This window comes from Tauraco erythrolophus, chromosome 12 (assembly GCF_009769465.1).
Source record: "Tauraco erythrolophus isolate bTauEry1 chromosome 12, bTauEry1.pri, whole genome shotgun sequence".
NCBI classification, from domain to species: domain Eukaryota; kingdom Metazoa; phylum Chordata; class Aves; order Musophagiformes; family Musophagidae; genus Tauraco; species Tauraco erythrolophus.
In genome coordinates, this window is record NC_141476.1 from 19510256 (window position 1) to 19537661 (window position 27406).

At 52.4% G+C, this 27406-nt stretch overlaps 3 protein-coding genes across 18 annotated transcripts in view; 2 read left to right on the forward strand and 1 right to left on the reverse strand.

Annotated features, from left to right (window-relative positions):
• The window catches only part of IP6K1 (inositol hexakisphosphate kinase 1), a 38985-nt gene extending 17437 nt beyond the window's left edge, over positions 1-21548 (forward strand). For 10 of the 12 annotated variants that reach the window (XM_086618953.1, XM_086618952.1, XM_086618956.1 and 7 more), the window contains 5 exons: positions 11851-12196; positions 14542-14752; positions 15355-15539; positions 17823-17998; positions 18879-21548. In XM_086618953.1, coding sequence (XP_086475079.1) covers positions 11974-12196; positions 14542-14752; positions 15355-15539; positions 17823-17998; positions 18879-19388 — 1305 coding nt within the window. In that variant the 5' untranslated portion in view covers positions 11851-11973 and the 3' untranslated portion in view covers positions 19389-21548. Of the gene's footprint in view, positions 1-7631; positions 7719-11850; positions 12197-14541; positions 14753-15354; positions 15540-17822; positions 17999-18878 lie in introns of those variants that run through there. The other 2 variants (XM_086618959.1, XM_086618960.1) reach the window with 2 other exon arrangements.
• Positions 21549-21957: 409 nt separating this feature from the next.
• Positions 21958-24288, forward strand: GMPPB (GDP-mannose pyrophosphorylase B). Of its 2 annotated transcripts, none has more exons than XM_086619015.1 (8): positions 21958-22086; positions 22163-22243; positions 22317-22365; positions 22947-23248; positions 23326-23404; positions 23498-23625; positions 23811-24005; positions 24088-24288. In XM_086619015.1, exons 1-8 carry the CDS (start codon positions 21958-21960, stop codon positions 24286-24288), a joined length of 1164 nt encoding a protein of 387 aa, XP_086475141.1. The 2 variants fall into 2 exon arrangements, with proteins under 2 accessions (XP_086475141.1, XP_086475142.1); XM_086619016.1 differs by having other exon boundaries at positions 23811-23993; positions 24157-24288.
• Positions 24289-24850: 562 nt separating this feature from the next.
• RNF123 (ring finger protein 123) overlaps positions 24851-27406 on the reverse strand; it is a 48073-nt gene continuing 45517 nt past the window's right edge. For 3 of the 4 annotated variants that reach the window (XM_086618944.1, XM_086618942.1, XM_086618943.1), the window contains 4 exons: positions 25743-25885; positions 25255-25349; positions 25055-25140; positions 24851-24950 (listed from right to left, as the gene is read on the reverse strand). In XM_086618944.1, the coding sequence (XP_086475070.1) occupies positions 24851-24950; positions 25055-25140; positions 25255-25349; positions 25743-25885 (424 nt within the window). Of the gene's footprint in view, positions 24951-25054; positions 25141-25254; positions 25367-25742; positions 25886-27406 lie in introns of all 4 variants that reach the window. The other variant, XM_086618945.1, reaches the window with a different exon arrangement.

A 27406-nucleotide genomic window follows, 5' to 3' on the forward strand; every position in this document is an offset into this window, starting at 1 on the left:
TCATGGGACACTTAGAACATGCTTTGATCTAAATGGGACCACGTGCATCTGCTTAGCGCTCGGCAGCTTCACCGCAGTTTTACCTCTGTCTTATTTTGTCCCGCCTATGTTCTACTTGTATTGGTGGGTGGTGAGAAATTCAGGTGTCTAAATGCAGTCCTAAATGATGGCTTTACTGAATCTACCCATACACTTTAATACGTGTATTTGATGTTTAAAGATAAATACTTCCAATGTTAGCGACTGAGCATCAGCAGTCAAGAATTTATTAAGATAAACTTCTTGCTTCTGGTTTATGATATTGTAGTGACTTGTTGCAACACAGATGGTGTAGCGTTTGCTCGTGAACGTACTGTTTTCTTTGAAAAGACCTTCTTTTTTTGCAAGATTGTCCAAATAAAGTAGCGCTGGAAACTTGCTGTTAATTCAAGAGGCAGCCACTGCTTTAACTCTGAATTTTGGAGGAGCGAATTGTGTATGGAAGGAGCCCAGACTTCAAGTGTGCTGTCCTGCAAGTGGCGAAGTGTTCAGTCTCCAGCAGATGAGGGGTACGTACATGCAGTTTTTGGAGCTGTGATGGCACGAGACCCCTTTCTTGGTGAGGCAGGGGACAAATTCCTGGTTCCAGCTTCATGTCACCTTTAGTGTCACTGCAACGTATCTGGTGAAGCTTTCCCCTTTCAGAGTATGACAGCACACAGGGAGCTCTCCTATACTGATTGACAACTACTCTGGGTAATACCTGCAATTAAGTCGTGTGCGTTACTGCTGAAACCGCTTTCATTACGGATCGCTTCACGGTAACTGTTGCAGTGGTTTCCTGCATAAGGCCCTTTAGATGGATCAGCTCTTGCTTCCCAAAAAGCTTGGTTGTGCAGAAGTGGTCAGCTTTCTGAAGTGACTTTCTTAATAGTTTAACCAAGGTAAAGAGAGCCTTGGACATAAACCAGGCAGCAGTTTCTAAGAATCCTTTGTTGTTCATGAATCAGTGCTGTTTGTATGATGTTGTTGTCACTGTTCCTCCTGGCTTTGCTCCCCGGTACTGCCTGCACACGCTGCTGCTGTTTGTCATGCCCTAGTTAATCACAACAGGCTGTTTCTTACTCTCCCCTATATATTTTTAGTAGCTCTCTTTCTGTGAAAATAAAAAGATTTATTTTCAAGGAAATGGGGCGTTTTAAGTATTAATGGTGTGTTGTGGAAAATTAAACTGTGAAGATTAGATTTGCTGATTTTTTTAATGTACAATTTAAATCTTTTATATGAAAATGTTTTTGTATAAATGTTACATAGTCCCATTGTGATATTTTGTTGATGTTGAGTAAGAGTGCAGCTTCATAGGCACTTGAAGTTGAGCTTTAGCTTTTTCTTTCCTTGCATTTAGTCACAAGTTCCCACCTTCTCCCTTCTTTTGATGCCAAGGGGATTGTTGAACCACATGGTCAGATCTGTTAGTGACCTGATCAGGCTGAAAACTAGGGGCTTTTTTTTGTGTTTTGTAAGTTGCTGGTTTAGTTTCCTACAGATCAGGTACTTATTCTAGCTGTCTGCAAGAGTGCTGATGCTGGTGTAAAGAAGATGTCAGGAGAGAGGTGAGAAAATTGAACAATCTTTCTTCTGGGAGTCACAGCTCATGTATCTCTGAAGTCAGGGTGAGACTGTTCTCTGAGCGCATGGTTGCAGGACAGTTGAAGGTGAATGAAACTGGCACTGCACTTTTCTGCCTGCCCTTACCCTGCTGGATGATTCTCCCCTTTTACTTTCATTGGGCTCTGGCGCTAAACCAGTTCAGGAAGCCACATTGGCAAAAACAACTTTTTTTTTTTTTCTGGGTTAATTTTTTTGCCAGGCTAGTTTCTAGGCAGGATCAGGTGAGTGCCAGTGCTGACTCAGGAGAGGAGATGGGCTTGAAGAGTGCTGACTTAAATTTATTTCAGCTGTCATGGAACTATACCCAGAGTTGCATGTTAGGGAATGAAGGGTAAGATTTGCCAAATACTGAATTTGTAGTTTTCTGTGTCCTTGTGGATTGATTTGATGACATCTATAAACCAAGGCTGCTGAACAGCTTAGAAACTGTGATTCTTACCTTCTAGAGCAGACACAACAGTAACTGTAGAAATCTTGTTTCCTGAAGCTTTTTCATTAACATGCTTCCTACCCGGTTCCAGAAGTCAAATCTTAATGGTTACTCAAAACTTTTGTGCCCTGTTTTTAATGGGAAGGCCTTACGTAAAGGTGTGTATCTGGTGTGGATACTTGTCACCAGCTGAAAACAGAGAACCGAGAACCAAGTCCTTTCCAGTAGGCTGCCAGGCAGCCATCAAAAAAGTATTTTCAGTTGGTTTTGTTTCAAACAGTATTTGAGGTGATAATTTGGGAAAACAACCTTCAGTCTGTTTCTCTCAGGGTCATTTCTAAAGCATGTTAGCAGGTCGTCATTGCTTAGTGCTTATTTTGGTTTTCCATCTTTCATTTTGTATTTATGTTAAAATCAAAATTCAGCTGCAGTTGAAGAGTTGCCAAAACTGCAGATAGACTCCCCACTCCTTGAATGTCACAGTCTTCAGATTGGTGGGAACTTGCACATGACGTAGGCTTGAGTTTTTTGAATGGAAGATCACCAAGATAGTTAATGGTTACACAATTTCTAGGAGAGTTTTGTTTCAGAATTTAGCCCAAAGCTGTTCATTCACATCAGTGACTTTGTTAGTCATATCAAATTTTGATATTTATTTCAGCGTGCAGCCTGCAAAAATGACATATAATTTAGGACAAGCAACAGCTCAAGGGAGCTCTGTAGCCGTGCCTTACTTGTAGGATACGCATCAGTGTGACCTCATTTTATCTCATTAAAGAGACCCTCCACATGGCTGCAAGCTGCAGCAGTAAAATACCCTACGTGTTCAGTTTAAGTGATCCTGTTCTACAGCAGCCATGAAGTAAGAGATGAGCTGGAAACGCAAACGTTGGCTTTGGGCGCAAGGATAACCATCAGCAATTCAGGCACCTTGTGCTGATACAACTGTTTGTACAGCTGCACAATAGATCGGGGATCTGACCTGGGTTGAAAAGTAATCCTTAAAAAAACCAGAACAAAGTGCTGGTTTATTTTTAACTGCGATCAGTTCCCTAATTTGATTCATGGTGAGGCTGCAAACAGTTGTACAAGCACGGCAGAGTTGAGTGGGAGGGTGCTGCTCATGCCGGTGCAGCTGTCAAAGGATTGCCTGTGTAACCATTGTCTGAAGAAATAACTGAAGGAGGAATTAGGAACTGATTTGGCTCGATCAGTGCCAAAAGAAATCTGAACATAATATTGGGTATTTTTTTTTAAAGCCAGGCCTTTGGATGGAGTTAGTTTCCTTGTGGAGGATCACTTTAAAGAGCAACCAGGACAAGCAGTTGTCTGCACCCCAAAATCTGCCCTGTTCTACTGAACTAGAGAGAACATGGTGGATGAATAAAGTATCGACATGAACTTTTTCCTTGTGCAAATCAAGGTTTTGATGTATGTGTTTTGACTGTCATTTCCCTCAGTGAGCTGGAAGTCTAGCTGTTCACCTAGGTTTTCTTCCTTAGTTCAATGTTTTTACACAATTCTGAAAGCAGAAAAAAATTATGAAGTGCAGGTAGATGAAACTTCTTTGCTTGACTTTTAATTTCAAATAGTTGATTTTTTTTTTTCCCTGGATAGTCTTGTTTTTTCTCTTTTGTTTTTCCTTGTCTTCTGAGAATTCTTTATGAGATGGAGGGTGAAGAACCAGAAAACACCCCTTCTTTCTCTTCTTTGGCAGCCCACCTGTGGTCTGAAGGTGAAGTATATGTGTGCCCTTGCTCTTGAGTCGGGGGAGTTGACTGTTTTTCCTGCTGCTGAATCCTCACTTTTGCCCGTGTGCTTTGCTTTCTGTGTGTGGCGGGTGTAAGAAGCAGCACATTGACTGTTCCTTTCAGTTCCTGTCAAGCCTGAAAACTGATTTTATTGCTGCACAAGTACTTCCCTTTTCTGGGATTTTGGTGCTTTCGCTGGAGGTTTCCTCTTGTTCTTACGCAAGCTGGGAGGATCTTGTCCCATCTTCCCACCAGCCTTCCATGTATCTATACTGGCTAAGGAGCCTGAGGGACACAAGCCTAAGGTGCACAGCCGTGTCTATTTGTCGAGTCTGTGCGGAGGTGTGAGCGAGAGCTCAAGCTCCAGAGGTGCTTGCACACATGTATGACAACAGCATCCTTCCAGCTCGGGGGCCCGCAGTTACTCTGTAGGTCGTTAGGCCAAACTGACTTCCTTGGCTCTGACCTTGACACCTCCAAGGACTTCTGGAGCGTTTCCAACCAGGAGAAGATGAGATAAGAACTCAGGTGTCAGTTGTTCTCTTCGCCCCTGTTGTGGCCCAAACCTGAGACTGCTGATTGCAGTGGATTCTCATCTTTTGGGTGGGGCTGCCCCCGGTGCTGAGCGGTCCTTCCCAGTGCTGTCCGTCTGGCTGAGCTCCATGAACATTACCATGAAACAGCACCTTCCTTCTCTCCACCAGCAGTGGCTTGCTGTGTGGTGTGTTTGTCCTCTGGTTCAGCGCAAGCATCACCAGCTCTGACTCATTCTTGGTGTCAGCAGATCAGCGTGGTGCATTTACCTGTTCTGTCTGTCCCACCTTCTGATGCTGTTGAGGTGGTAGAATTTGGTACCCACAGCTGGCATGAAAGTGCAGTGTTTCCGAATGTACTCCTCCTGCTGAATTCAGCACAGTCATTCCATCATCTTCCTACTGGGGAGACGTTTGGGTGGAGTTACCTGGATGATCGTGCAGTCCTTCAGGACTTCCTTAGGGATGTGGCTGGCTTATTTAAGCCTAGCTGTTGGGGAAGAGGCCAAGGTCTGTGACTGAAGAGCAGGTATGCTTTATTACTGCCATTATTGAAAACTTTAGACATGGGATTTTTGAGGCAGGAGGTGAAATTATTCCCTCTGCTTATTCACTCTATAAACTGAGTTACGAGTTGTTTCCAAGTTAGTCTTTGGGTCAAACCTCTTCAATGGGATTGATGTGAATTTTCTTCTTTTTCTCCCTGGCTATGAATGCAAGGACTACAGTTTTCTGCCGATGAGCCTGTTGATGAGTGTCCTGAGCCCTTTCACTAGTGTGAATTCAGGAAATGTCTTTTCTTGGTGGTTTAGGATTCCTTATGGTTTGTGACTGTTGAAAGTAAGTTCCTTTCTGTCTCTAACTGTTGGATCCGAGAGCTGTGCTGAATGGCAGCATTTGCATTGGAGCACTTTAAAAATAACCTGTATCCAGCGGAGACTTTTTTCTTCTTTGTAAATGAGATGAAGAGAAACCAGAAATTAGCTCACAGAAGGCTGAGCAATGAGGCCTCGCAAGCATTGATCTTCCCTAAGCTCTTCTCTAGAAAGCATATGTCGTATTCTCATCTCTCCTATACAATGCAAAGCTCGTATTGGCTGACCCCGCTCTCCTAGGCACAAGCCTGGAAGAAAATCTTCTGGGCTGGTACTGATAAAGCAGCCTTTTGTTAATGTACGTATTCGATCAGGTCTTGCTGCTATGGAAACTCTCAGGCTTGGCCTGAAGCCCGTGCTCCTGAACAGAGAGGGAAGGTGCCCTTTACTACTGAGGCAGGGTCTATTTGTGGCGAGGTGCAGCAGGATTCAGCGCTCACCCTCCCTGCCTACTGGAAAGGAAAGAGTGGTGCTGACCAGAGCAGGGCTGGTCCTTCCTCCAGCCTTCTCTTTGCAGTGACACTGATAGCTGTGACAAGGACTGGCAGGTCCCCAGGCAGCCCGTGCCCTCCTGCCAATGCACTGCATTTCTCCAGTGAAGAAAGAGGAAGCCTGGAGAAAAGATTAGCGAGGGAATTAAATCAGCTTATATCATCCCTGTTATGTGCAGTCCTCTCCCTCTCCCCAGCCTGATGTTATCGCAGTAGTGCCGGCTTTTCCAGCATCAGGATGAACAGGAATACAAGCTGGAAGAGGCCATTTGAGCCCCGGCTTTGGTTACCTTCGCTTGCAGACAGCTGTGTGACAGATGTTCACAAAGTGTCGCAGAGCACCTGCTCCGTATGTTGCTGAACGTGACAGATGTTCCCTATGTGCTGTTGTGTGCTAAGGCTTGGCTTTAAAAAAAAAAAAAAGAGAAGCTACCAGCGTAGCATGCCAGTGTGAGAAAACAGGTATTGTCTGTGCCCTGGGTCTAGATCCCTAGCAAGGACTTCAGGAACCTCATCCCTCCTCGAAAGCGTGCCGTGCTTTATGTGTAGGCGACAGCAGAAGGGCCTTCGCCATTCCTGCTAATCTGGCCTCTAAGAAAAAAGCCTTCTTTAACTCCAGATCTTAGGCACTGGTTTTAACGAGGGATTTAGGCGTTCTAGCTGTAGTTAGAGGTGCATAGCTCAGCCTCTCTGTCTTCAGAAAGAGCTGAAAAGGCTTGGCTTCCGCTCCTTTCTTAGCAAGAGAAGAGGGGAAAATTCTTGGTCTCGCAGGCTGCTGGCAGAAGTGCTGAAGTTTTGTGATTAGTGTGATGGAAGTATGGCACAAACAGCCTTCCTTCAGATCTCTGGGAGACAGAAACATGGAGTATGCCTAAGGGCTTGTATTACAAGCTTTATTTTATTTTCCGTGTTGTCCTTTCTGTAAGTCCAGTCAAGCTCTTATCTTAAAGTGGATTAGGTTCTTTCCTTGCGCACACTTCAGCAGTTGGTGTGTTTGCACCCTGTTGTTGAGGCAGGAAGAGTATTGGTGAAGAAACCGTGCTTTTGTTCAGCTCATGGCTAGGGTGGAGCACACCTAACAGTGGCTATTGTCCTCTCCCTGTGCTTCTTTATTGCAGTGCCTCCACTAGCCTCACTGTTGGCATTCTCTTCCTCAGCTGGCATCTTTAGCAGCTTTTCCTAGGACTTCTGTTTTGCTTTTGATGCATGCGTATGGGATCGTGTTCTACTATCTGGCCTCGATCTTGCCTTGATGAGGGCAGCGTGTCCAAAAAGGGCTGTATTTGGTAGTGGTTCAAGTGTTGGACGAGACGTAGGGGAAGGCTCAGGATGCAAAGCAGTGTGCTCAAGCAGGCTAGGAAGGTTTGTAGCTTCCTGGATACCACGCTGGTCAGATGTTTCTGGTTACATCCTAAATGTTGCTGCAGGTTTTTGGAGAGTTGTGTTCTCCGCCTGGATCCCAGGGGTCATCTCTGTTTTCTGCTGACTAGACAGACGTGTCTCAGGCCTGTGGGTCAGCTTTTGTGCTAGGAAGCTGATCTCATAGCACAGCGGGAGATGCTTGTTTTTCTTAGACTGGGCTGTCTTCTGTAGAAGTTGTCACCCAATCCAGCATGACTAGAAAACACCATGCTTTTCAGCATGGATGCTAGCTGCTGCTTCTCTTTGCCAACAAGTCTAGCTCGCAAGAAGCAGTCACCAGGTACCTGTTGACCAAATGCTGTAGTCGTCTTGCCTGGTCTACTGGTGTTTTGCTTGCTTGTGCGTTGCTCCTGACTGCGTTGGGGTTGTTAAGGGAAAGTGTTAACTTTTTTCAGCGTGACCTTGAGGTCAGTATTTATCCCTCGCCTGTAGCCTGGCTCCAGAGTCGTCAGTGGCCATCTGCCTTAGTCTTCATCACGGCAGGTCCTGAGGGCTGGCCACAGTCCTGGGAGCCGCAGCAAGGCGATGCTGGAAAGACGGACGTGCAAGCTGTTTACAGCGAAGTCGTGAGTCAACAGTGCTTAATGCAGCCAGCTTTCTCGCTGTGTAATACATCACAGTTTTAAATGTTTGTTCTCCTTTTTATTTTGCAAAATAGCTTTACTAGTGAGTCATGAAGCATTGCTGGTGTTCCTGTACAAGACGGCTTATAAAGAGTAGGAACATCAGCACCGTAGTGGAGTCAGCAGTAATTCTCACACCCATTGCAGTGCAGTGCTCTGCCCCCACCTCATAAGCGTGTGGTGACCTCTGAAGCCGTTTCCCTGTCACCTTAAGTTACACCATCAAAGAGAAAACATCCCTGCTCTTTGGACTCCCTTGTTCCTGTGCCAGTGGTGCTCTGGTGCTGGGAGCTGGCAGGAGCAGGCATCTCCTTGATTGTAGTGGTGGTCTAGTAAGACATCGGTAGTCTTCAGCCAGGGTTCAGTAATATTTAAGAGTGCTCTGGCTGGGTCTTCAAGAGCACAGCAGTGTTTGCTTCTGTGGAGGGGCACATTCCCTGCTGGAGGGTAACGTTGGTATCCAGTCAGGCTTTACTCCACTCAATGGTTAAGAGCAGCAGAATTACCTTGTGTGTTTTCCTGACTTTTGTTTGGAAATACGTTGTGCATTACTGGAAGAAAATGTAGCTTACTGCTCTTTATGCCCATGCTGCCAAAAAGAAAGTGTTTGAACAGTGAGGTGTGCAGTTTAAATTTGGAGCAGATACACGGACAGACAGGCATCTAGACTTCAGTATTGTAGAGCAAATTCTCTTCCAGTACAAGAGGCTTTTTTTACTGGGAAGGATAATGGAGTATGGAATGTGGTATGGCCTTCTGTAGTCACCAATAACTCTGCTTCTGAATCTCACCCCCTACCTCTTATGAGTCTGGCTCGATGGGTGATCTGTCTTGCCAGCTCTGGATCAGTCTGTTGGAAGGGGGGATGCTAAACTGGCCTGAATGTGTTACTCTGAGCTATACTGGTGGTGTTGGAGGGTACCAAAGGATCTGCTGGGATGAACTGGTCTCCCTCAAGCTGTTGTGTGGATTGTGTGCTGTGTTTTACAGTATAATTAGAAGGACTCTCCATTTCATAAGCCAGCTAAAATAGTTGAACCTATGCCTTTGTTTAACGGAGGAAGGATGAGTAATATTTAGACCTTCAAATAGTTTTCTGCTTTATATTTTGTTTGAAACTGCTGGGATTCTTCTGACTTATTTGTGGATAGTATCCATGTTTAGTAATAACCCTTTACTTTGAGTTAGTCTGAAACCACTAAGCTGTATCTGAGCTGTAAAGTGTCTGTTTTTCCAGCCCTGTAGGTAGCTTTGTCTTTAAAAATGTTTTCTCTGAAATGCTACTTGTCACAAAGTATTTTTTCTCGCATTCACTTGTTTGTGGGAATGTACTGACTTGCGTGGATCGCTGTGGAGCAATCGTAACCAGGTTTGCACTCTCCGCACCTGGTGCCTGGCTCCTTCTCTTGTGTCATGGCCACAGCATGTCATTTTTGTGGCTCTCACTCCCTCCCAGGTGAGGGAGTGCACATCTGAAACTTGTTGTGTTGGGTTTTCTTGAGGTTGGTGGGGTACTTGGCAGTGAGCCTGGGACACTTCTTGGTGCCCGCAGCCTGTTTTCATTGCCACTTTCCCAGGAGCCCTTGGATGACTGCAGTCATCTCATGGATGTCTCTAGGCCATGCAGTGGAGAAGGCTTGAGGGACTCTGCAGAGTGGGTGGCTGCTGTCCTCACAATAATTCAGGTGGCGTATGCTTTGCTGCTATTCATCTTTAGGAAAGAAGGCTGCTGAAAGTTGGCAAAGAGTTCAACTCTCTTGCTGTGGTGGTTGAAATCTGTCCCTAGCCCATAGGTGAGGCACTCCTAACTGTGGCAGCAGTCTATGTGGGCCTTGGTGGGGGGTATGTGTGTCTGCCTGGGTGTTTATGATCTCCATCTGAAGTCCGGGAAGGTGTCTGAAGCTAATGAGTCTGCTTAGATAACCCCCCTTCTCTAAAGTACGGATAGCAGTACTTCCTTCTGCCACTGGCAAAACTGAGACCCTGAGACACTTTATCATTGGTTTTCAGTGAATACTGGGACTCGTACCAGACCCGAGCATCATCTGCAGGCCTCCTGAGTGTCATGGTTTAGGCTGAAACCAGGATACTGAGTATGGCAGCTACAGTTACCGCACAGGGGAGTCTCTTATTTCTCTTGTCCCATGAAGTTTAAAGTACAGAAAGGTGTGAAATTACACTTGTCTCCTGTATTGTTTGGAATAACTGAAAACTCTGCTTTAGTCATTCACAAAATAAAAGAAATCGAATCCAAGACAAAGCTGCACCAGCAAGGGGAGATTTGAGTCTGTAAAGCATTTGTCTGAAATCTGAAGTACTGATCTGTTGCAGATGCTGGCATCTTGCTTGTTCTCAGTATTAACTACCATTAAACCAAACTAAAACATATGTGACATAAGCAAACCTCTGCTGCTGAAATGGCTTCTCGCTGATAAACCAGATAAGAGGGAGGAGAGAAATCCACAGCATGTTTTTGTCTTTGTGATACAACTTAGGCTGTGAGTGAGTTTTTGAAGGATACCTCGAAGAGACTTTGATGTGAGTTGCTGCAGAGAGGGACCATCTGTGGTGTTTTTCTTTTCCCCCTTTTCCTATTCCCTACCTCCCACCTTAAAAGCCAACTAAACATTCGCATCGTTCCCCTTACACTGATTGTACTTGTGTGGTCATGTAACCACAAAAGGAAATGTTTTCCATCAGATCAGTGAGATGATTCAACTCAAATGTACGTACGCTCATGCTATCCCAAAATCCAGCATGAGGGAGGGAGCTGGAACGTGTGGACAGGGAGAGAGAAGCATTGTCCTGTTGCGGGGAGGGGTTTTGGGTTAGATTGGATTAAACACGTTACAAAGTATCTCCCCTCCTTTTGGATCTCTTGAGCTGCATCTCTTACGGGATTGAATTGAAGGGGAGGGAGAAGAGCCGGTCTTCATCCAGAATTTCCCCCACTGGCAGTGGTGTGTAGCTGAGGAGACATCCCGTGGCCAGATGAGGAACAGCCTGAACCATGGCCCTTCTTCAGGCCTCGGAGATGCCTCAGTTCTTAAAGTATTGTCCTCGGCAGTGTCTGTGCTAAGAAACTGGAAATTTGATGAATTCAGAAACTGTAGTCGCCATATGGTTCTTGTACCAAAGACTTTGGATAACTCATCGTTGTGAGGAGGAAATCCTGTGGTGTATTCCCCAGCAGCCTCAGGAGCAGCTCTGATCTGAGCTGGAAAGGGCAAATTGTGTGGAGAGAATTTGGGTGGCTTTACTTTTCCATCATCCTGTGGCTATACCGGGCACTCTGCAGACATTAAGAGCATCTGCCTTCTCCAAAGCACTTCTGATCTCCTTTGGATTGAGCGATCTGTCCTGCCTACTTCTAGAGATCAGGGACCTGTTGTGCGTGTAAGTGCTGTGAAAGCATCAGGAAATAGTTGTTGTCCTGAAGGGCTCAGAGTAATAATAGGGAGAATCCGGGTGGAATCCGTTCAGTTACAGCATACGCACTGCGGCAGAATGACTGTCTTATTCCGAGGGTGTCTCATGTCAGAGCTGGAACAGAAGCGAGTCAGTAAAGGAGGACACTGTTGGAGAAGGAGGTGAACAGGTATTGTTTAGTCATTTAGTGTTAAAGATGCAGAGGCACAAGGAGTGGAATTCAGAATCTTGAAACGTTTGTTTTGCCTGTGTCAGTCACTGTTACTGGCAGGTGTGGGCTTGGTTTTAAATTGTGCTGTAGCTCGCAGTTTGTGTTCCGTTATCACATTGTCTTGCTGATAAAATGAACTAAAGGAAGAAAATAGTATTTGCTAAAATAGGAAGTTCCAAAGACTCGTATCTCCTCCTTTCCCTGTCTCCTGTTAACACTATTGGAGAAGCTCTAGATGAGACGGCCTCCCAGTTAGTGCATATTTACCTGTAGGATTAAAGAGGTGATGAGGTGCATGCTGGAACGAGTGGGATGTAAACAAAGAACAGAAGAGGAGCAGTTATGGATATAAATAAATACCAAAAACTTTTCTGAGTCAACAGGGAGTGAATGCAAGTGGTCCTCTGTTCACATGAATCTCCTTTGCTTTTTCAGATCATTATAAGGAATCGGATTGCAAGGATTTTCCCCCTGTGGCTGCCTGACCACTGCTGAGCTCCCCCTCCCAGCCCATGTGGCTCTCCCCATGCTCCAAGAGTGCAACTGGTGCCCAACGCAATGTGTGTTTGTCAAACCATGGAAGTGGGCAAGTATGGCAAGAACGCCACTCGATCCGGAGACCGGGGGGTCCTGTTGGAGCCTTTCATTCACCAGGTGGGCGGCCACAGCAGCATGATGCGCTACGACGACCATACTGTGTGCAAGCCCCTCATTACCAGAGAGCAGCGCTTCTATGAATCTCTGCCCCCTGAAATGAAGGAGTTCACACCTGAGTACAAAGGTGAGGCCTGTTGTCATTCCAGAACACACTTAAATGCTTCAAGAACCTGCCCTCTCGTTTTCCTGCAGCTACTGTTGTCTTGCTCTCTTTTGGTGTCATTTTATTTGTTAATTTTAATTCTTTTCTGCAGGCTGGAAATTTGATAGGAACACTTGGAAGGGAGAAAGCTGTCTTTTTTTTTTGTAGGCATGCAGAGAATATGCAGTGTGACAGCTGTAGTCTGCAACTTAAGGTTATGGATGTGTAACCAGAGTGCTTTTACTGCCAATTTATTATCAATTATGGGCTTGACCTTGAGCAAATGAAGTTAGATCATATAGTGAGCATTTGCATGTTCCAGTCCTGTAATTTATTGCTTCCTCATCCTGTCTCTTTTATGGACCTGTATCAGAAAGCTGCTGAAGCAGGAAGCATCACTTTCCCAGCGCTGAGGTGAAGCCTTGTCCTCAGTTGCGTTGAAGGAATGGAATTTTCCAGTGTCTGTATCATTGTAGGAGGTTGGCAACTCATCTGTATCTTTCAGAAGCTCGATATGCTTTCGGCCCTGTGCCGTACTCAGGATGGTGACACCAGCAGGAGCCTTCTGGGAGACTTAAGAGTTCCTGTTGCCTCTGCTTCTTTGTCACTGGGTGACATTGGGAAGACGGTGCTTCACAGACAGCTGGGACCACCATCTGGTCAGAGTCCTGCCATTTGATCTGGCTGCAGCCTGAAGGTCTCAAAGCGGTGTCAGCTTACCCACCTGTGCCTGTAGGCAGGTCAGGAATGAAAAATACAGTCTCCAACAGATGGGTCCTCTTGTACCTTCAAGCCACTCTGGGGCCATGCGGTGCTCTAGTGACCCATCAGAAATCTCAGCTGATGGCCTGTGCAGTTACTAGAATTGATATGATGTGAGGCTTTCCTTGGGAGATGTGTTTAAAACTGATGAAGCTGATGGTCCAGGTGGACACCTCTCTTCTTGAAGTCAGATGCTTCCTAGTAGCCTAAAGGCGTAGGATGTGCCCCTCCACCCCAGTGTGGGATTTCATTTGAGAGTCCCATGCAGTTTCCTGATAGTCTCAGAAATTGTTCCTACTGCTCTGGGGCAGAGGAATATTGGGGATGATATTTCTTGTCTGACCACTCAGATGTTACACTAAGATTGCCCTGTCACAGAGATATCTTGAGGAGCACATCCAGGCAGCCAGAGCACTCGGAGTGGCATTTATGTAGTAACACGCTGGAGTCCTGAACTGCTCTGAAGTCGTGTTGAGCCGCCTGAACCTTGTTAGCATCGTCATGTGCCGATAAGGAAAAAGGAAGGACAGTAACATGATGGCATGTATCAACTGAGCGGTGCAAGGTTTCCTCACGTTTGTGATGAGTCATTTGATTCGGTGCATCTAGCATCTGATGCTCCTGGCAGTTATTCAGTACTGGGGGCAGGCTAATGAAAGAATTTTGTCATCGTAAGTTAATGAGGCTGTCAGCCCATCTCCTTTCAGGGCTGGGGAAGTCACAAGATGAAGATGTCAGCCTAGCTAGAAGCGTCAGCTGTCTTGCTCTGTGGCTGGACAGCTAGATATATTCAGTCTGTGCTGTGAAAGATCTATAGCTTTCCTCGAACTATGGTGCTTCCCAGGAGCCTTCAGAAGGTAAAACTGGACAGGACACACATGGTCCTGCTTGCCTGCACCTGGCTGAGGTAGTTTTACTTCCAGGGCCCTCTGTTTTTTATTGCTAGGAGGCCCTGGGATCTTGCAGATCCCTTTTCTGTGAGACTGGCTGACTGGTGATAAGAGTGGCAAGTGTCTGTCACCTCAGCCTCGGAGCTCCATGCTTCGTGGCTCAGATGCTGGAGCACTCCTTTAGCAGAGAAAGCACGCTCCTCCTTGGCCACAATGTCCTTGTCAACAGCAGGAATGCTTCTGCAGTACGTAGTTACCTAAATGAACCAGATAGATATTTTGTATGCTTTGTTCCCCTCAACGTCTCGGCAGACCATGCTTGATGTTCTCCAGCTTGATGACATTTGCTGCAAGACTGAACGGAAGGAAATAATCACACCCCTCAGCCTACCAGCTGCGCTTTTGTCCCTGATTTCTTGTGAGTGGCAGAGGTTCCCCTGCTGCTGCCGACTGTTCGCTCAGGTAGCGACCCAGAGCACTATTTGGGAGATTTCTTCTCTGTGCTGTGCTAACAACATTTGAGTCCTTGTAGTCTTAAACCTCCTTTCATTGCTCTGGATTTGCTTTACTGCTCTGTGAGCTACATTTTCCTCTCTCCTTTTGGATGTTTGGGTGCTAGTGGTTGTGTTTCCCCCCCTCAGGAAACAGAACTGACATGTCACTTCTCTCTGGCAGGTGTAGTATCTGTCTGTTTTGAGGGAGACAGCGATGGTTACATTAATCTGGTGGCCTATCCCTATGTGGAGAACGAGGCTCTGGAGCAGGATGATATGCCAGAGAGGGACCAGCCACGACGCAAGCACTCGCGTCGGAGCCTTCACAGATCAAGCAGCGGCACTGAGCACAAGGAGGAAAAGCCTGGCCTGGCCAGTGACAGCACCGAAAGGTAAAGCTTTGAGGGCCCAGTGACAACATGAGGAGCGGGAAATCTGTTTTCCCCTTTCAGCTCTGGTGCTCCGTTTGTTGAGGGCATTTTGCACTTCCATACAGTGGCTGGGCACTCAGTAGCCCAGCACACTGGGGCACTGCAAACTGTCAGGAATTCTGCTGGGTTCAGGACATTTCATCCACCTGAAATGCTTCTGACATGGGATAACCCTTGGTAGTTTATTGCATGTGGAACCAAAGCAGATTCAAACGCTCTTCAGTCAATCTGTTTATTAATCCAGACGTTTCTTCCAAGGGTACCTTGAATACGGGTCTTTGCCTCCTCACACCAGCTGGAGCTCCCTGAGAAACAAATGCTTCTGCTTACTCTATAAATTACAGCACAACCTAGCAGAGATGTTAGATAGACCACATCCTTGAGCATGGTCCACAGCCCAGGGTATTAGTGAGGATTTGCTGTTAAGAAGGCTTGTGTTGTGTGAAGCGTGCAGCAGGAGAAGGGACAGGAAATGGCTGTGTGCAAGGGGAGGGTGTGACAGTCCTAAGAATCTGGAGAACGCATGGATTCTAACAGGCAAGTTTGTTCTGTGTTTGTACCAGCAGCATCCAGGAGACAAAGAGTCCCAGGGTGGACTTGCACATCCATTCAGATGTTCCATTTCAGATGTTGGATGGGAACAGCGGTCTGAGCTCTGAAAAGATCAGCTATAACCCCTGGAGCCTGCGCTGTCATAAGCAGCAGCTGAGCCGCATGCGGTCGGAGTCCAAGGACCGAAAACTCTACAGTATCCTTTGGGAAGCAGAGCTGAGCGTGCCAGGCTGCTGCTGCCCTGCCCTTATGCCTGAGGCAGCTAGGCCCGCATTTCCTTCGGCTTTCCTGTCCTTCACACAACCAAAGCTGAACTACGTGTTTCTTTTACTGTTCCTTCCTGCTCCCATACGGCGGCACTAATGTCCGACACTCAGAGAAGCCATGTTTCTGACTAGATCCCGTGTTTTCTCTCTTCTCTGGTCCTTCTCTTTGTTGGCTCGTGTTTTGAACTGTAGTTTTTTGTGTCAGGCTTTGCCCGGCAGCAGGTGCAGGTCTGTCCTGTTCAGTAATCCCTTGGGAGGAAGCTCTCTTTGTCCTTGTCACCTTTTTTGAGTCTCTTCCAGTTCTACTGTATCCTTCTGGAGACAGTGACCACCACTGTGTGCAATATGGAACATGCAGGTGGAACAGACTTCCAGTGGTGCTTAATGCTGTTGTCTCTCCTCTCCCTCATAATTCCTAACACACTCTCTTGTTCCAAATACTGTTACCACTCCAAGATCCCATTCCTGACTGGTAATGGTCATCTCAAACACATTGCTTTATGCATGAAGAATCTTTTCTCCTTATGTTCATCATGTGTGTAAACATAGTGAACTTTGCCTGCCTGTTTAATGGCCAAGTCGGTCTCTTAAGATCCTTCTGGAGTTTTTCACAACTTCCTTGTTTTTGCAACCTTGAGTAACTTAGTACTTTGAGCAAATATGTCTTCTCACTCTTCTGGATGACTTGTTGAGCAGCGGGAATCTGCACACACAGACTCTGACGGTGACTTTGGCTGTAGGACCAGTCAGGCTGGTTTCTGGTTCCCCAGGTCTCCGTGAATCGGCGCTGCGGTAGCCCCTGCTTCAGACTCCTGGTATCCAGGCAGTGTTAAATACATCTCTCATTTTCTGTTTGACGTGCCGTCTCTTCTCTTGGCATTTCAGCTTGAGATTTCTCTGAACTCAGAGTTCTGGCTTTGGAAATCACCTAAAGTCTTCTCCAGTAAACAAAGAAGCAAAATATGAATCTTATTTCTCTTTTTAAGGAGTCTCTTCACATCGCCCCCCCCATCCCACCCCCCTCCCCTGTAGCTCCTTTTGTGCTTTATCTTTAAACTCTTTGGGCAGTCTGGGTGGCTTCGTAGTATGATTGAAGATGGATTTGTTATTTTCTGTGCCTTCATAAATGACGACTCGTGCTTTTGTCTTGAACTTGCCAGCTTGTGAGTTTGGGTGGGTTTTTTTGTTTCACCTGCTGGAGCTTGATTCTATTTTCCTCACATGGAAACAAACTTACTTTTAATAGCTGTGTTGTTCATCATTTTAACTGTGTGGCCTTCCTTTTCCTATTCTCAAACTTCTGTGCTTTGAGCCTCCAGCTTTTATTTTTAAATAGCCTGCACTGCATCACTTGCAGAGAAGTAATTCTCTTCGGCTGTCCTATTCTTTTTAATCACACTTCCTTATTTTTATGAAGTTCCTCTTTCAAAATCAAACATAGTTGATGACAGATTTTTCTGAACATTAAACTTCCTTGCAGGTTCCACCTAGCCATTCTCTGGTTGCCGTTTCAGCGCAACACGTTGAACCGTGCCCTGAAGGGCTACTTGGGGCAAACTTCAGGGTTGTGTTTTCTCCTTTGGGACAAGCTGCTGCACTGATTGTCTCAAGTTTGTTCTCAGCGCTGTGCCCCAAAGGAGGGCTTGCCCATTGTGCGTGCTGGGAATCGAAGGCTCCCGTTACTGTTGTTTCCTGCCTTTGTAGCCTCTCCGATTTCCCCCTGCGTGTCGGGCAGCATTGCTGTTCTGGGCAGGCCAATAGCAGCAGTACTGGGCTATTATGTGGGCCTGGAGTTTTCAGTCCGTGGGGATTGTATTGTTTATCCATATGGTCAAATTGCTAACTTGATTAGACTTTAAGCTCTCCCTTAATGCATCAGCAGTTCTTACTGGCATACTGCGTCTTTCCTGACACAAGCGTTTTGCTCTTTGGTTCCTGCTGCTGAGTTACCAGTGCGCCTGCATGTGGTCTCCTTGCTTACTGTTGGCCATTCCACTTTCCAGGCTGATTTCTAATACTGACTGTCAAAGCCTGGGTGTCACTGTTTGGGCTTTGTCCTTTTCTTCACCTTCCCAAATGGTTTGTTCTGTTTGCTCTTCAGTTCCTATTTGTTTGTTGCCCAACCCCATCTCATGCTGGCCCAAGTCCCTGTCTGTGGTGGCCCTGGGGGACAGTGTCTCTGACACATGACCTCTCCTTAACACATCTCCCAGAGTTCCTTTTGCTGGAGAACGTGGTGCATCACTTCAAGCTTCCCTGCGTACTTGATCTGAAGATGGGGACCAGACAGCATGGAGATGATGCGTCTGAGGAGAAGGCTGCTCGGCAGATGAAAAAGTGTGAACAGAGCACTTCTGCCACCTTGGGCGTGCGTGTGTGTGGGATGCAGGTAGGGGTCCCCAAGGCTTGGTGCTGCATGTTCCTTTTCGCAGCCCCGTTAGACCTCCCAGTTAGTGTTTTCTGCTGAGCACTGAGTGACAGAGTCTGCTGCTTCAGGTAGGTACACTGGTGTTCGTAGTACGTGCTTTTTGTCTTCGTTTCTAAGCCTAGAACAGAGGAACTTGCTTCTCCTGAGATGGCCTGCTCTATCCAAAGCTGTTTTGTCTGCAGACAAGTAGGAGATTTTCTAGTAAAATTATTTTTGTGGCTCAGTGTTCAGCTGGAGTCATTGGTGCCGGGGAAGGGAGGTGTCCCTCTGTTCCAGTGTCAGCTGACGTGTACTTCTGTACTTTACTGAGAGATAAAAAGTTGTTCTCTTGTGGGCAGGCCCCACACCCAAGGATTTACTGCTGGTGCTGTTGTGCAATAGTTGCTCCTTTCTGCACTCACAGAGGATCTTGTAATCCAGATCTCTGCCCACAGCCTCTGAAGCAACAAGGGCTCCTCATTAATCACATGCCACATAATAACGGCAGTATGTGCCAGCAGCTCCAGCTGCCAGAGGATTGTCCGAGTTGCTGTAAGAGTTTGCTTTTTGAGCCTTGGGCTCTGTTGTGCAATGCCTCCTGGGGACACTCGGACTGATGCCGCCACCTTTTGAGTGTCCTGGGAGAGAACCAGTGCTTGGGTGCATCCCATGCGCACAGTCAGGGTGCCCATGAGCTGCTTTGGGATTTAGGGAGCAGGCAGAGGTGTTTCTGCCTCCCCCTTGGGTGTGGTGGGGACAGAAGAGTTCCCTCTGCCCTGTCAGTGCAGGACAGCTCAGGGCTCTTTGTGAGCCACTTTAACCTGTTGCTCCCACTTGATGTGTGCTTCCTTTGGTGTTCTAGGTCTATCAGCTGGACACAGGGCATTACTTATGCAGGAATAAATACTATGGACGCGGTCTCTCCATTGAGGGCTTCCGCAATGCCCTCTACCAGTATCTCCACAACGGCATTGAGCTGCGCAAGGACCTCTTTGAGCCTATCCTCGCCAAACTGCGAAGCCTGAAGGCGGTTTTGGAGAGACAGGCCTCCTACCGCTTCTACTCCAGCTCCCTTCTCATCATTTACGATGGGAAGGACAGCAGGGCAGGGATGTTCGTGGAGCGCCGGCCAGAGATGCGCCTGAAGCGGGTGGACAGCTCTCTCCCAGAGAGCCTTCAGGATGGCGGCAGCACGGAGCCCGGCTCCTCGGCCCAGCCCAAGGTGGATGTGCGTATGATTGACTTTGCGCACAGCACGTTCAAAGGCTTTCGTGATGACCCCACTGTGCATGACGGACCCGACATGGGTTATGTATTCGGGCTGGAAAGCCTCATCAACATCATGGAACAGATGCGTGAGGAAAACCAGTAGTCCTGGGCTACAGCCTCTTCTTCTTGTCCTGGTGGCAGGAGCAGACAAGACCACCTACTACCACAGGAAAAAAGCAGACAACTTTGGTTTTAAACAATTGTATTGCTCCATTGTTTTTTAAATGTACTTGGATAGAAGAGCTGAGGGGAGGCAGAATGGAAGAGCTCCTCATCCCGACCAGATGCTTCTGACCGCACTAGCTCTGCCTTCTGGAGGAGGCTCCGTAGATGCCTGCTGGGAGTTGGGTGTCCTGGTTCTTCACTCATCGCGTGTGCGTTCTGGAGGGAGGAACTGGACGTAGGGAAGAGAGAGCAGGAGTGCCCGGGGCTCTTGGGGGTCTGAAGTTGTGGCATGAGAAGCCTCTTGTGTCCAGAGCCTCTGGGAGAGCCTTCCCTTTAAAATTCTCCTTAGTTATTTGGAAAGGGCACTTGGCAGCGTCTGTGGGGCTGAGAGTGAGCAGCACAAGGTGCTGGTCCGTGTGTCCGGCATCGCTAGCTCTGCCCTGGGTTTTGCTGATGAGGCTTTGCTTTTGATGCTGCCTTTTTCTGCCGTTTGGGCGCTGTGAATAACCGACCCAAACATGGAAATAAAATGACCAAATGCAACCCTTGGCAGAGCTGCCGCCGGGAGGGAACGCCGCACACCTGGAGTGGTGCAGCCTCCCTGATGGGTTGGCAGGGGCAGGCCTGTGTGCAGGCAGGCGCAGGGCTCTGCGAGAGCGGCTCTGCCTCGGACCACTGACCAAGCAAGAACTCAGCTCATGGGCTAGCAATAGTATCTGTAGCATTTAACACGACCCCAGTGGGGCGTTTCGGACCATTTCAACCCTTCCTGTCGCGTAACGTTGGTGCCAGGGGTTGTGCGTGGGTATCTCCCTCCTGCCGTTGGGCTCCCGGGGGCTGCAGCCCGAGGCTGCCCTCTGCCCAGCGGGGTCTCTGCCCTGCAGCCCCTGCTCCTCCGGCAGGTCCGTGCATGGGGATGGTGGAGGGGAGGCCAAGGGTTAGGGCTAACTCCTGTTCTCTGGAGGGGTTTCCAAGGGGGCAGGTGAGGGAGGACCTGACTGCTTCGTTTTGCTTCATGGAGTCAGTCTTTCCCAAAATAAATGACCAGTTTCTGGATGAATTGGCCAACTGCAACATGCTGTGCTGCCTGGGCTCCCTCCTGGAGCCGGTGCTTTACCTGCAGCCTCCCTTGATGAGGGCATTAATGTTTGATACTGTGGCCTGGTGGTACCGAACCGTACCCCGCTCTGCATCACCCCCCTCTGTGTTTCTGTGCCGGGATCCCTGCTTGCTCCTTCCCTGATGTCACTGACTTGTTCCATGGTGTTACCATGACCTTGGCTGGCTGAAAAACTCTTCCTGGGTACCTGCAAGGCCAGGGTTGGGGTGGTTGGTTGGTTTGGGTTGTTTGTTTGTTTGTTTGTTTTTACTTCAGGAAAGCTTGTTTGGGGAACACTTGCATGTCGCATGTGTGCCGACTCTGTGTGTGCACGGTCTGCTAGGAAGGTGTTGGTGCTTGGTTGGTGGCCAGCCGTAGCTGCCGCAGCAGGTGCAGCTCTGCACCACTGGGTGTGGAAGGGCGCAGGGGAAGGGCCGCTTTTTTTCCCAAAATTGTACCTCTCTGCCTGTCTCCCAGATGCTCAAAAGCCTGCCCGAGCCACTGCTCCCCTCCAGCTCTCTGGACGAGGACCTTCATTCATGCTGCTCCTCCCTGTGCTGGGTTACTACTTCATTGCTTCTGCGAGTCGCTGCCCCCCACCCAGGCAGGGCTCATGGGATTTTCAGGGAACAGATTTGTAGGAGGGGAGGAGGCTGGTTAGAGCAGCAGGTGCCCCAGGTAGCCCCAACAGCTGCATTACCCTCACAGCCCCTTCTGTGCATGTCCTTGTCCCTGGGGGGCTGCACTCGGGAGCACCCCTGCATCCCCCCAGCACAGGCTCCTGCCTTTCCCCTTTCTTCCATCTCCGGGCAGGGGTGAGGGATGAGGGATGGGGTGTGCTGCCTGTGCCCTGTGCGAGCAGCCTCCCCCTTTCCCTTTGGACCACCGCGGTGGGACACCACAGCTTGTACATAGCCTTGACCCGTTTGTTTTTACATGAATAATCACCCTGTTTGTGCTTCACCGAGAACCAAAAACCATTAAAGGATCTGGTTTTGTCCGTGGTGTGCCGTGCCTGCCTTTCCCCGTCGGCCGAGCGCGGGGATGGGGCTGGGGGGCAGGTCGGGCAGGGACCGGTGGGCTCCTGCCCTCAGTATGCATGGGTCGCTCCCATCCTTGCCCACCCCGGGGGAGGGCACAGACCCCGGGCAGGGTGCGGTGGGGCACCGGCGGCAGCGACCGGACCTCGCGGGGCGGCGGGAGTCGAGCGGGACCCCCCACACCCCGCAGCTGCTCTCCGCTTCTTTCTACCCCCGCATGCAGGCGCGGGCGCCGGCGGGCGCTAGGACCCGGGGCGGGCGGTAGGATCCGGGTCCGGGGGGCGTGTCGGGCGGCGGGTGACGCGGAAGGCGCGCGCGGCGCTGACGTGTCGGCGCGGGCGCGGGAGCCGGGCGGCCGGGCCGGGGGGATGCGGGCGCTGATCCTGGTGGGCGGCTTCGGGACGCGGCTGCGGCCGCTGACCCTGAGCCGGCCGAAGCCGCTGGTGGAGTTCTGCAACAAGGCGGTGCTGCTGCACCAGCTGGAGGCCCTCCGGCAGGTGGGGGGCGGCGGCGGCGGGAGCGGGGAGGGGGCGCGGGGGCCGCCCCGCCGCCGGCTGACCCGCGCTCCCGCAGGCCGGCGTCAGCCACGTCGTGCTGGCGGTGAGCTACATGTCGGAGGCGCTGGAGGCCGCCATGCGGGAGCAGGAGCAGCGGGTAAGGGTCCCCCGCCTGCCCTCGCCTCCCCCCGCAACCCGCCCCGCACCCGCCGCTCACCCTGTGCCCGCAGCTCGGCATCCGCATCTCCCTGTCCCACGAGAAGGAGCCGCTGGGCACGGGTAGGGCGCTGGGGGGGGCGGAGGGGGTGTGGGGTGGGCTCGGGGCGGGGGGACACACCGGGATGGGTAGGGGTAGGGCTGGAGGCGCGGGGAGGGGGACACCATGGGCAGGAGGATGGGTGTGGAGAGGGCCGGGGGACACCATGGGCAGGAGGGTGGGTATGTATGGGCAGGGCTGGAGGACACTGGGGACACCGGGAGGGGGACACCATGGGCAGGAGGGTGGGTATGGATGGGTCGGGCTGGGGGACACCACGGGCAGCAGGGTGGGTATGGATGGGTAGGACTGGGGACCACTGGGAGGGGGGCACCATGGACAGCAGGGTGGGTATGGAGGGACAGGGCTGGGGGACACTGGGTGGGATATGCCAGGACGGGCATGGGCAGATTGAGAGGGAGCAGGGACATCAGGACAGGCACAGGAAGGATCAGGGACAGCAGGGTTGGGTGAGGATCCAGGGGCACTTGGGGCTGAGGAGGGCCAGTGGGGAGCAGGGACGCCAGGACAGGCACAGGTGGGGCCAGGAGCATGCGGGCACCGGGCTCACCCCGTCCCTGCGGCGTCACTCACGGCCTGGCAGCGGGGCCGCTGGCACTGGCACGGGACCTGCTGGCCGAGGGCGGGGAGCCCTTCTTTGTCATCAACAGCGACGTGATCTGCGAGTTCCCCTTCGCGGCGCTGGCCCGTTTCCACCAGCAGCACGGCGGTGAGGGCTCGCTGGTGGTGACCCGCGTGGAGGAGCCGGCCAAGTATGGCGTGGTGGTGTGCGAGGCTGACACCGGCCGCATCTGCCGCTTCGTGGAGAAGCCGCGTGTCTTCGTGTCCAACAAGATCAATGCTGGGCTCTACATCTTCAGCCCTGGCATCCTGCAACGCATCCAGGTAAGGGCCAGGGTGCCGGGCCGGGCTGGTCTAGGGGCGCTGGGCTCCCCGCTCAGCCCTGTGCCCGGTCCTTGCAGCTGCGCCCCACCTCCATCGAGAAGGAGATCTTCCCGGCCATGGCACAGGAAGGGCAGCTCTACGCCATGGAGCTGCAGGGTAAGGCCCCACGCACGGTGCAGGCAGCATGGGGGGGGGTCTTGTGCTGCTGCCCCTGTGCTGGGGGCTGTCACCGTGGCTCTGTCCCTGCAGGCTTCTGGATGGACATTGGGCAGCCAAAAGACTTCCTGACGGGCATGTGCATGTACCTGCAGGCACTGCGGGCTCAGCACCCTGAGAAGCTGCACTCGGGGCCCGGTGTCGTAGGGAACGTGCTGGTGGTAAGTGCCAGCCTCCAGCATGCTGGCCCCGGGCACGTGTCATGGGCTCTGCATGTCCTCCCACCACTGTCCTTGCTGTTGTCCTCAAGCTGTACTTTCCTGTCCCCATGCCGGCCAAGGGGTGCGGGCTGTGCTGAGAGCTCTGGCTGCCCTCCTGGCCCTGGTGCAGCCCCTCTTCCTTCCAGGACCCCAGTGCCAAGATCGGGGCAAACTGTGTCATCGGCCCCAACGTGACGATCGGGGCCGGCGTGGTGGTGGAGGACGGGGTGCGCATCAAACGCTGCACCGTGCTGAAGGGGGCCCGCATCCGCTCCCACTCCTGGCTGGAGTCCTGCATCGTGGGCTGGAGCTGCTCCGTGGGGCAGTGGGTGAGGACATGGGTGCCCCCGCAGGGGAGTGGGGCTCAGCTCTTGCCCTCCCACCTCCTCAGGCTGCAGACGAAGGGATGGAGGGATGCACCAGCGCCTGCGGGCAGGAGCACGGCACGGAGCCCTGAGCCGGGGCAGGCGTGACGGGGCTTCTCTGGGGCAGGTACGCATGGAGAACGTGACAGTGCTGGGCGAGGATGTCATCGTCAACGACGAGCTTTACCTCAATGGGGCCAACGTGCTGCCACACAAGTCCATCGCTGAGTCCGTGCCGGAGCCGCGCATCATCATGTAGGAGCCCCTGGTGGGCCCTACGCTCCCGGCTCTGCTTGGATTAAATAATTTATATTTCCATCTACCGCCGACTGTCGTCTGAGCACAGCCCAAGCACTGGGTCACTTGCCAGGGCTGACCTGGCTTCTCCTCCCCGCGTCTCAGGGCACCACATAAGGAAGAATAATTTAATGCTGCATTTCATGAAGTCAGCCCCCAGCCAGGGGCAAGTTAACAGCCCGAACGCCCAGCCAGGCACCCCACCGCTCCAGGGCTGCCGCGCGTTCCCGGCGCTGCCACGGAGCCGAGGCCTTGGGCTCCCCTCCCTGAGAACGGCCCGCGGGGCAGAGGGGCTGCCGTGGCCCCTGAGTGAGGAGGACGCTGGCCCTAGAGCCTGGCATCGGGTGTCCTCCCACTGGCCTCTCCCTCCCTGCAGCCCCCTGCCCCACGCTGCAGCCCCACGCTGGGTCCCGGCCCCGTGGGCAAGGGCCCCACGGCCCTGGGCAGGGCGAGCATCTGGGGAAAAGCCGGTGGGGAGAGGCTGCCCCGCTCAGCTGGGGGAGCCCATGGTGCGGGGCTGGGCGCTACGAGCTGGCTGGCTTGGTGAAGTCGTCCACCCCTGTGATGGTGGCCTTGCAGAAGAAGCAGTCCTTGTTGTTCATCAGGTGCTGGTTGATACAGGCTCTGAGACAGAGGAGGAAAGAGCGTGAGCCCCCCGCCCCTGCATGCCATGGGAGGGCCGGGGGTTGGCAGTCGCCCTGGAGGGGTCACGCATGCGAGCTACTCACTTGCACGACTTGTGGGAGCAGGGTCTGAAGATGGCTGAGATGGGGTGTGCGTAGCAGATGGGGCACAGGTCTTCCTCACTGGTGGGCTGTGGAGGGGCACGAGATGGTTAGTGATGCCAGCAAACCCTCCAGTGTGCCATGGCAGCTGTGCCAGGAGCCGGGGATGCTACCCCATGGGGACCGTGCTGAGGGGGACTCACCAGCGTCGTGGCAGCCGCCTGCTTGGACTCCTCGCTCAGGTGGCTCAGCATCTTGTCCACCTTCGCCAGCTCCTCAGCACTGATGTAATCTGTGTCTGTGGGGACAAAGCGGGTGTGCGTAGGGTGAATGTCACCCTCGGGCTGCCCCGAGGCTGCTAGGCAATACACGGGGGGGCTGCAGCTGCCCTTGGGGACTGGACAGGATGGGGAGCCTAGTGCTGGGGACAGAGATCCCCATGCTGGGGACAGCAAGCTGGACATTGGGTACTGTGACGGGACAAAACTACTGCCGAAAGTGGGCGCTGGAAACAGCTGTGTCCTAAGTGCCACTACTGGGGGACAGGGGGGAGCCATGGACTCTTGTTCCCAGGGCTAAGGGGGCTGGGACATGTTGCAAGGGACACAGACGCCAGCAGCTGTGTCCCCCAATCCCAGCTGTGGCTGGGTGGTGAGCACAGCCCAGCTCCCAGTGCAGTGCCGACACTTACAGGTCTGCAGGGAGAAATGGCGCTTGTCCGTGGCTGGGGCAGCAGCCGCCAGGGCCGAGGGCTCGGCGTGGCCCAGCAGGTACTGGATGGAGCGCAGCTGGAAGCAGGGGTCTGCCAGCAGCACCGCCGTTGCACGCTCGGCCCTGCAAAGGGACACAGTCAGGTCTCTGCCCCAGGTACAACCCACCCAGCTGTGAACCCCAACTCCTGACAGCATCAAGCTACAGAAACATGCTCAAATGCAGCTGAAGAGCAGCAGCCCTCCTCCTCCTCCTCCTCCGCCACCCCCTGCTCAGAGGCCCGGGGATCGATACGGTGCATTAGCACTGGCTGAGGCTGCGGCCCTCGCAGAGCGCTGCCAGGCAGCAGCACCGTGCCAGGGGCTGTGGCCCCATCCTGCACCAAGGGGACGGCTCAAGGTGTCCCCAGGGCAAGCGGGTACCCCTGCAAGGCAGGAGGGTGCAGTCGTGGCTCTCCCTGGCTTCCAGCATCAGCGGGGACAGATCAAGGGCACCTTAACGCGCGTCTCCATCAGGCACCGGTGCCGTGAGGGAGAAGCCCGGGGAGGGGTGCGGGCTAAGCCCGGGCCGGGGCGCAGGGGGTTAACCGCCCCTTGACGCGCAGCAGCCGCAGCTGCCAAATGAGCTTTTTGCTGCCCTAATGGAAACCGACCCCCTCAGCCCGGCTTCCCGCTTCCCACTAACCCACCCGGGCGCTGGCTAAGGACATCCCTGCGCATCCTTCACCGTCTGTCCACCGCCTTTCCGCCGGTAGCCCAATCCCACCCCCCCCCCACCGCCCTGGGGACCCCACGGGGCTCCGCCGGCCCGGGGGTGCCGGGAAGCCCCGCCAGCTCCCGCAGGGGGCGGGGGGGGGGGCGGTGACCGCCATCCCCGCTCCCAGCCCGGGGGCAGGGTCGGACACGAGGGGCTCCCAGAGGCGACGACGGGGCGGGTTTATCCCAGCGCCCTCCCCGAGCCTAGGCAGTCACGGAGCAGCCGGTTGAGGCGGCCGTTCTCCAGCGGGAGGGGGACGGCAGCTGGCACCGGTAAGGTCGGAGGGTCGGTGAAGCGGCCTCGAGCAGCAACCCCCCCCCACAACCGAGGGGACAAGCACCCGGGCAGCGCCCGTAACCGGCTGCGCGTCGCCCTGCCCACCCGCGGGACGGGCAAGGGAGGGCCACGGCCACGGCCATCACCGCGGCCACCACTCCCCGCGCCGGGGCCAATGGGATCCCGCCCGGCCCCCGCGCCAGCGCGTAAATAGGGGCAGGAGCGGGAGCGCGTCCCCGCAGCCAGCCCGGCTCCCCGGGAGATGCCGGCCGGGAGGAGGGAGCCGGCGGCCGGAGCACCGGGATGGGCCACGGCGGCGCTGAGCCGTGAGGAACTCGGCGCTCCAGGGACGTGCGGCTCCGGGAAGCGGCGAAGCGTTCGCGCAGCCCGAAAAGCCGGAGCGTCTCAGCGCCCGATGCCGGACACCGGCTGCAGCCGGGTGCCGGGCAGCCCGCGGGCGGCCGGAGCGCGGGGCCGCGGCAGCCTCCCGTGAGAGCGGCAGGGCGATGCCGCCCTTCAACTCTTCCCAAGCCCCACGGCTGGAATCGGGAGCCTCCTCTGCGGGGTGCAAAGGGGCGTCCGCGGATGGTCGGTAAGAGCCGCCTGCCAAAA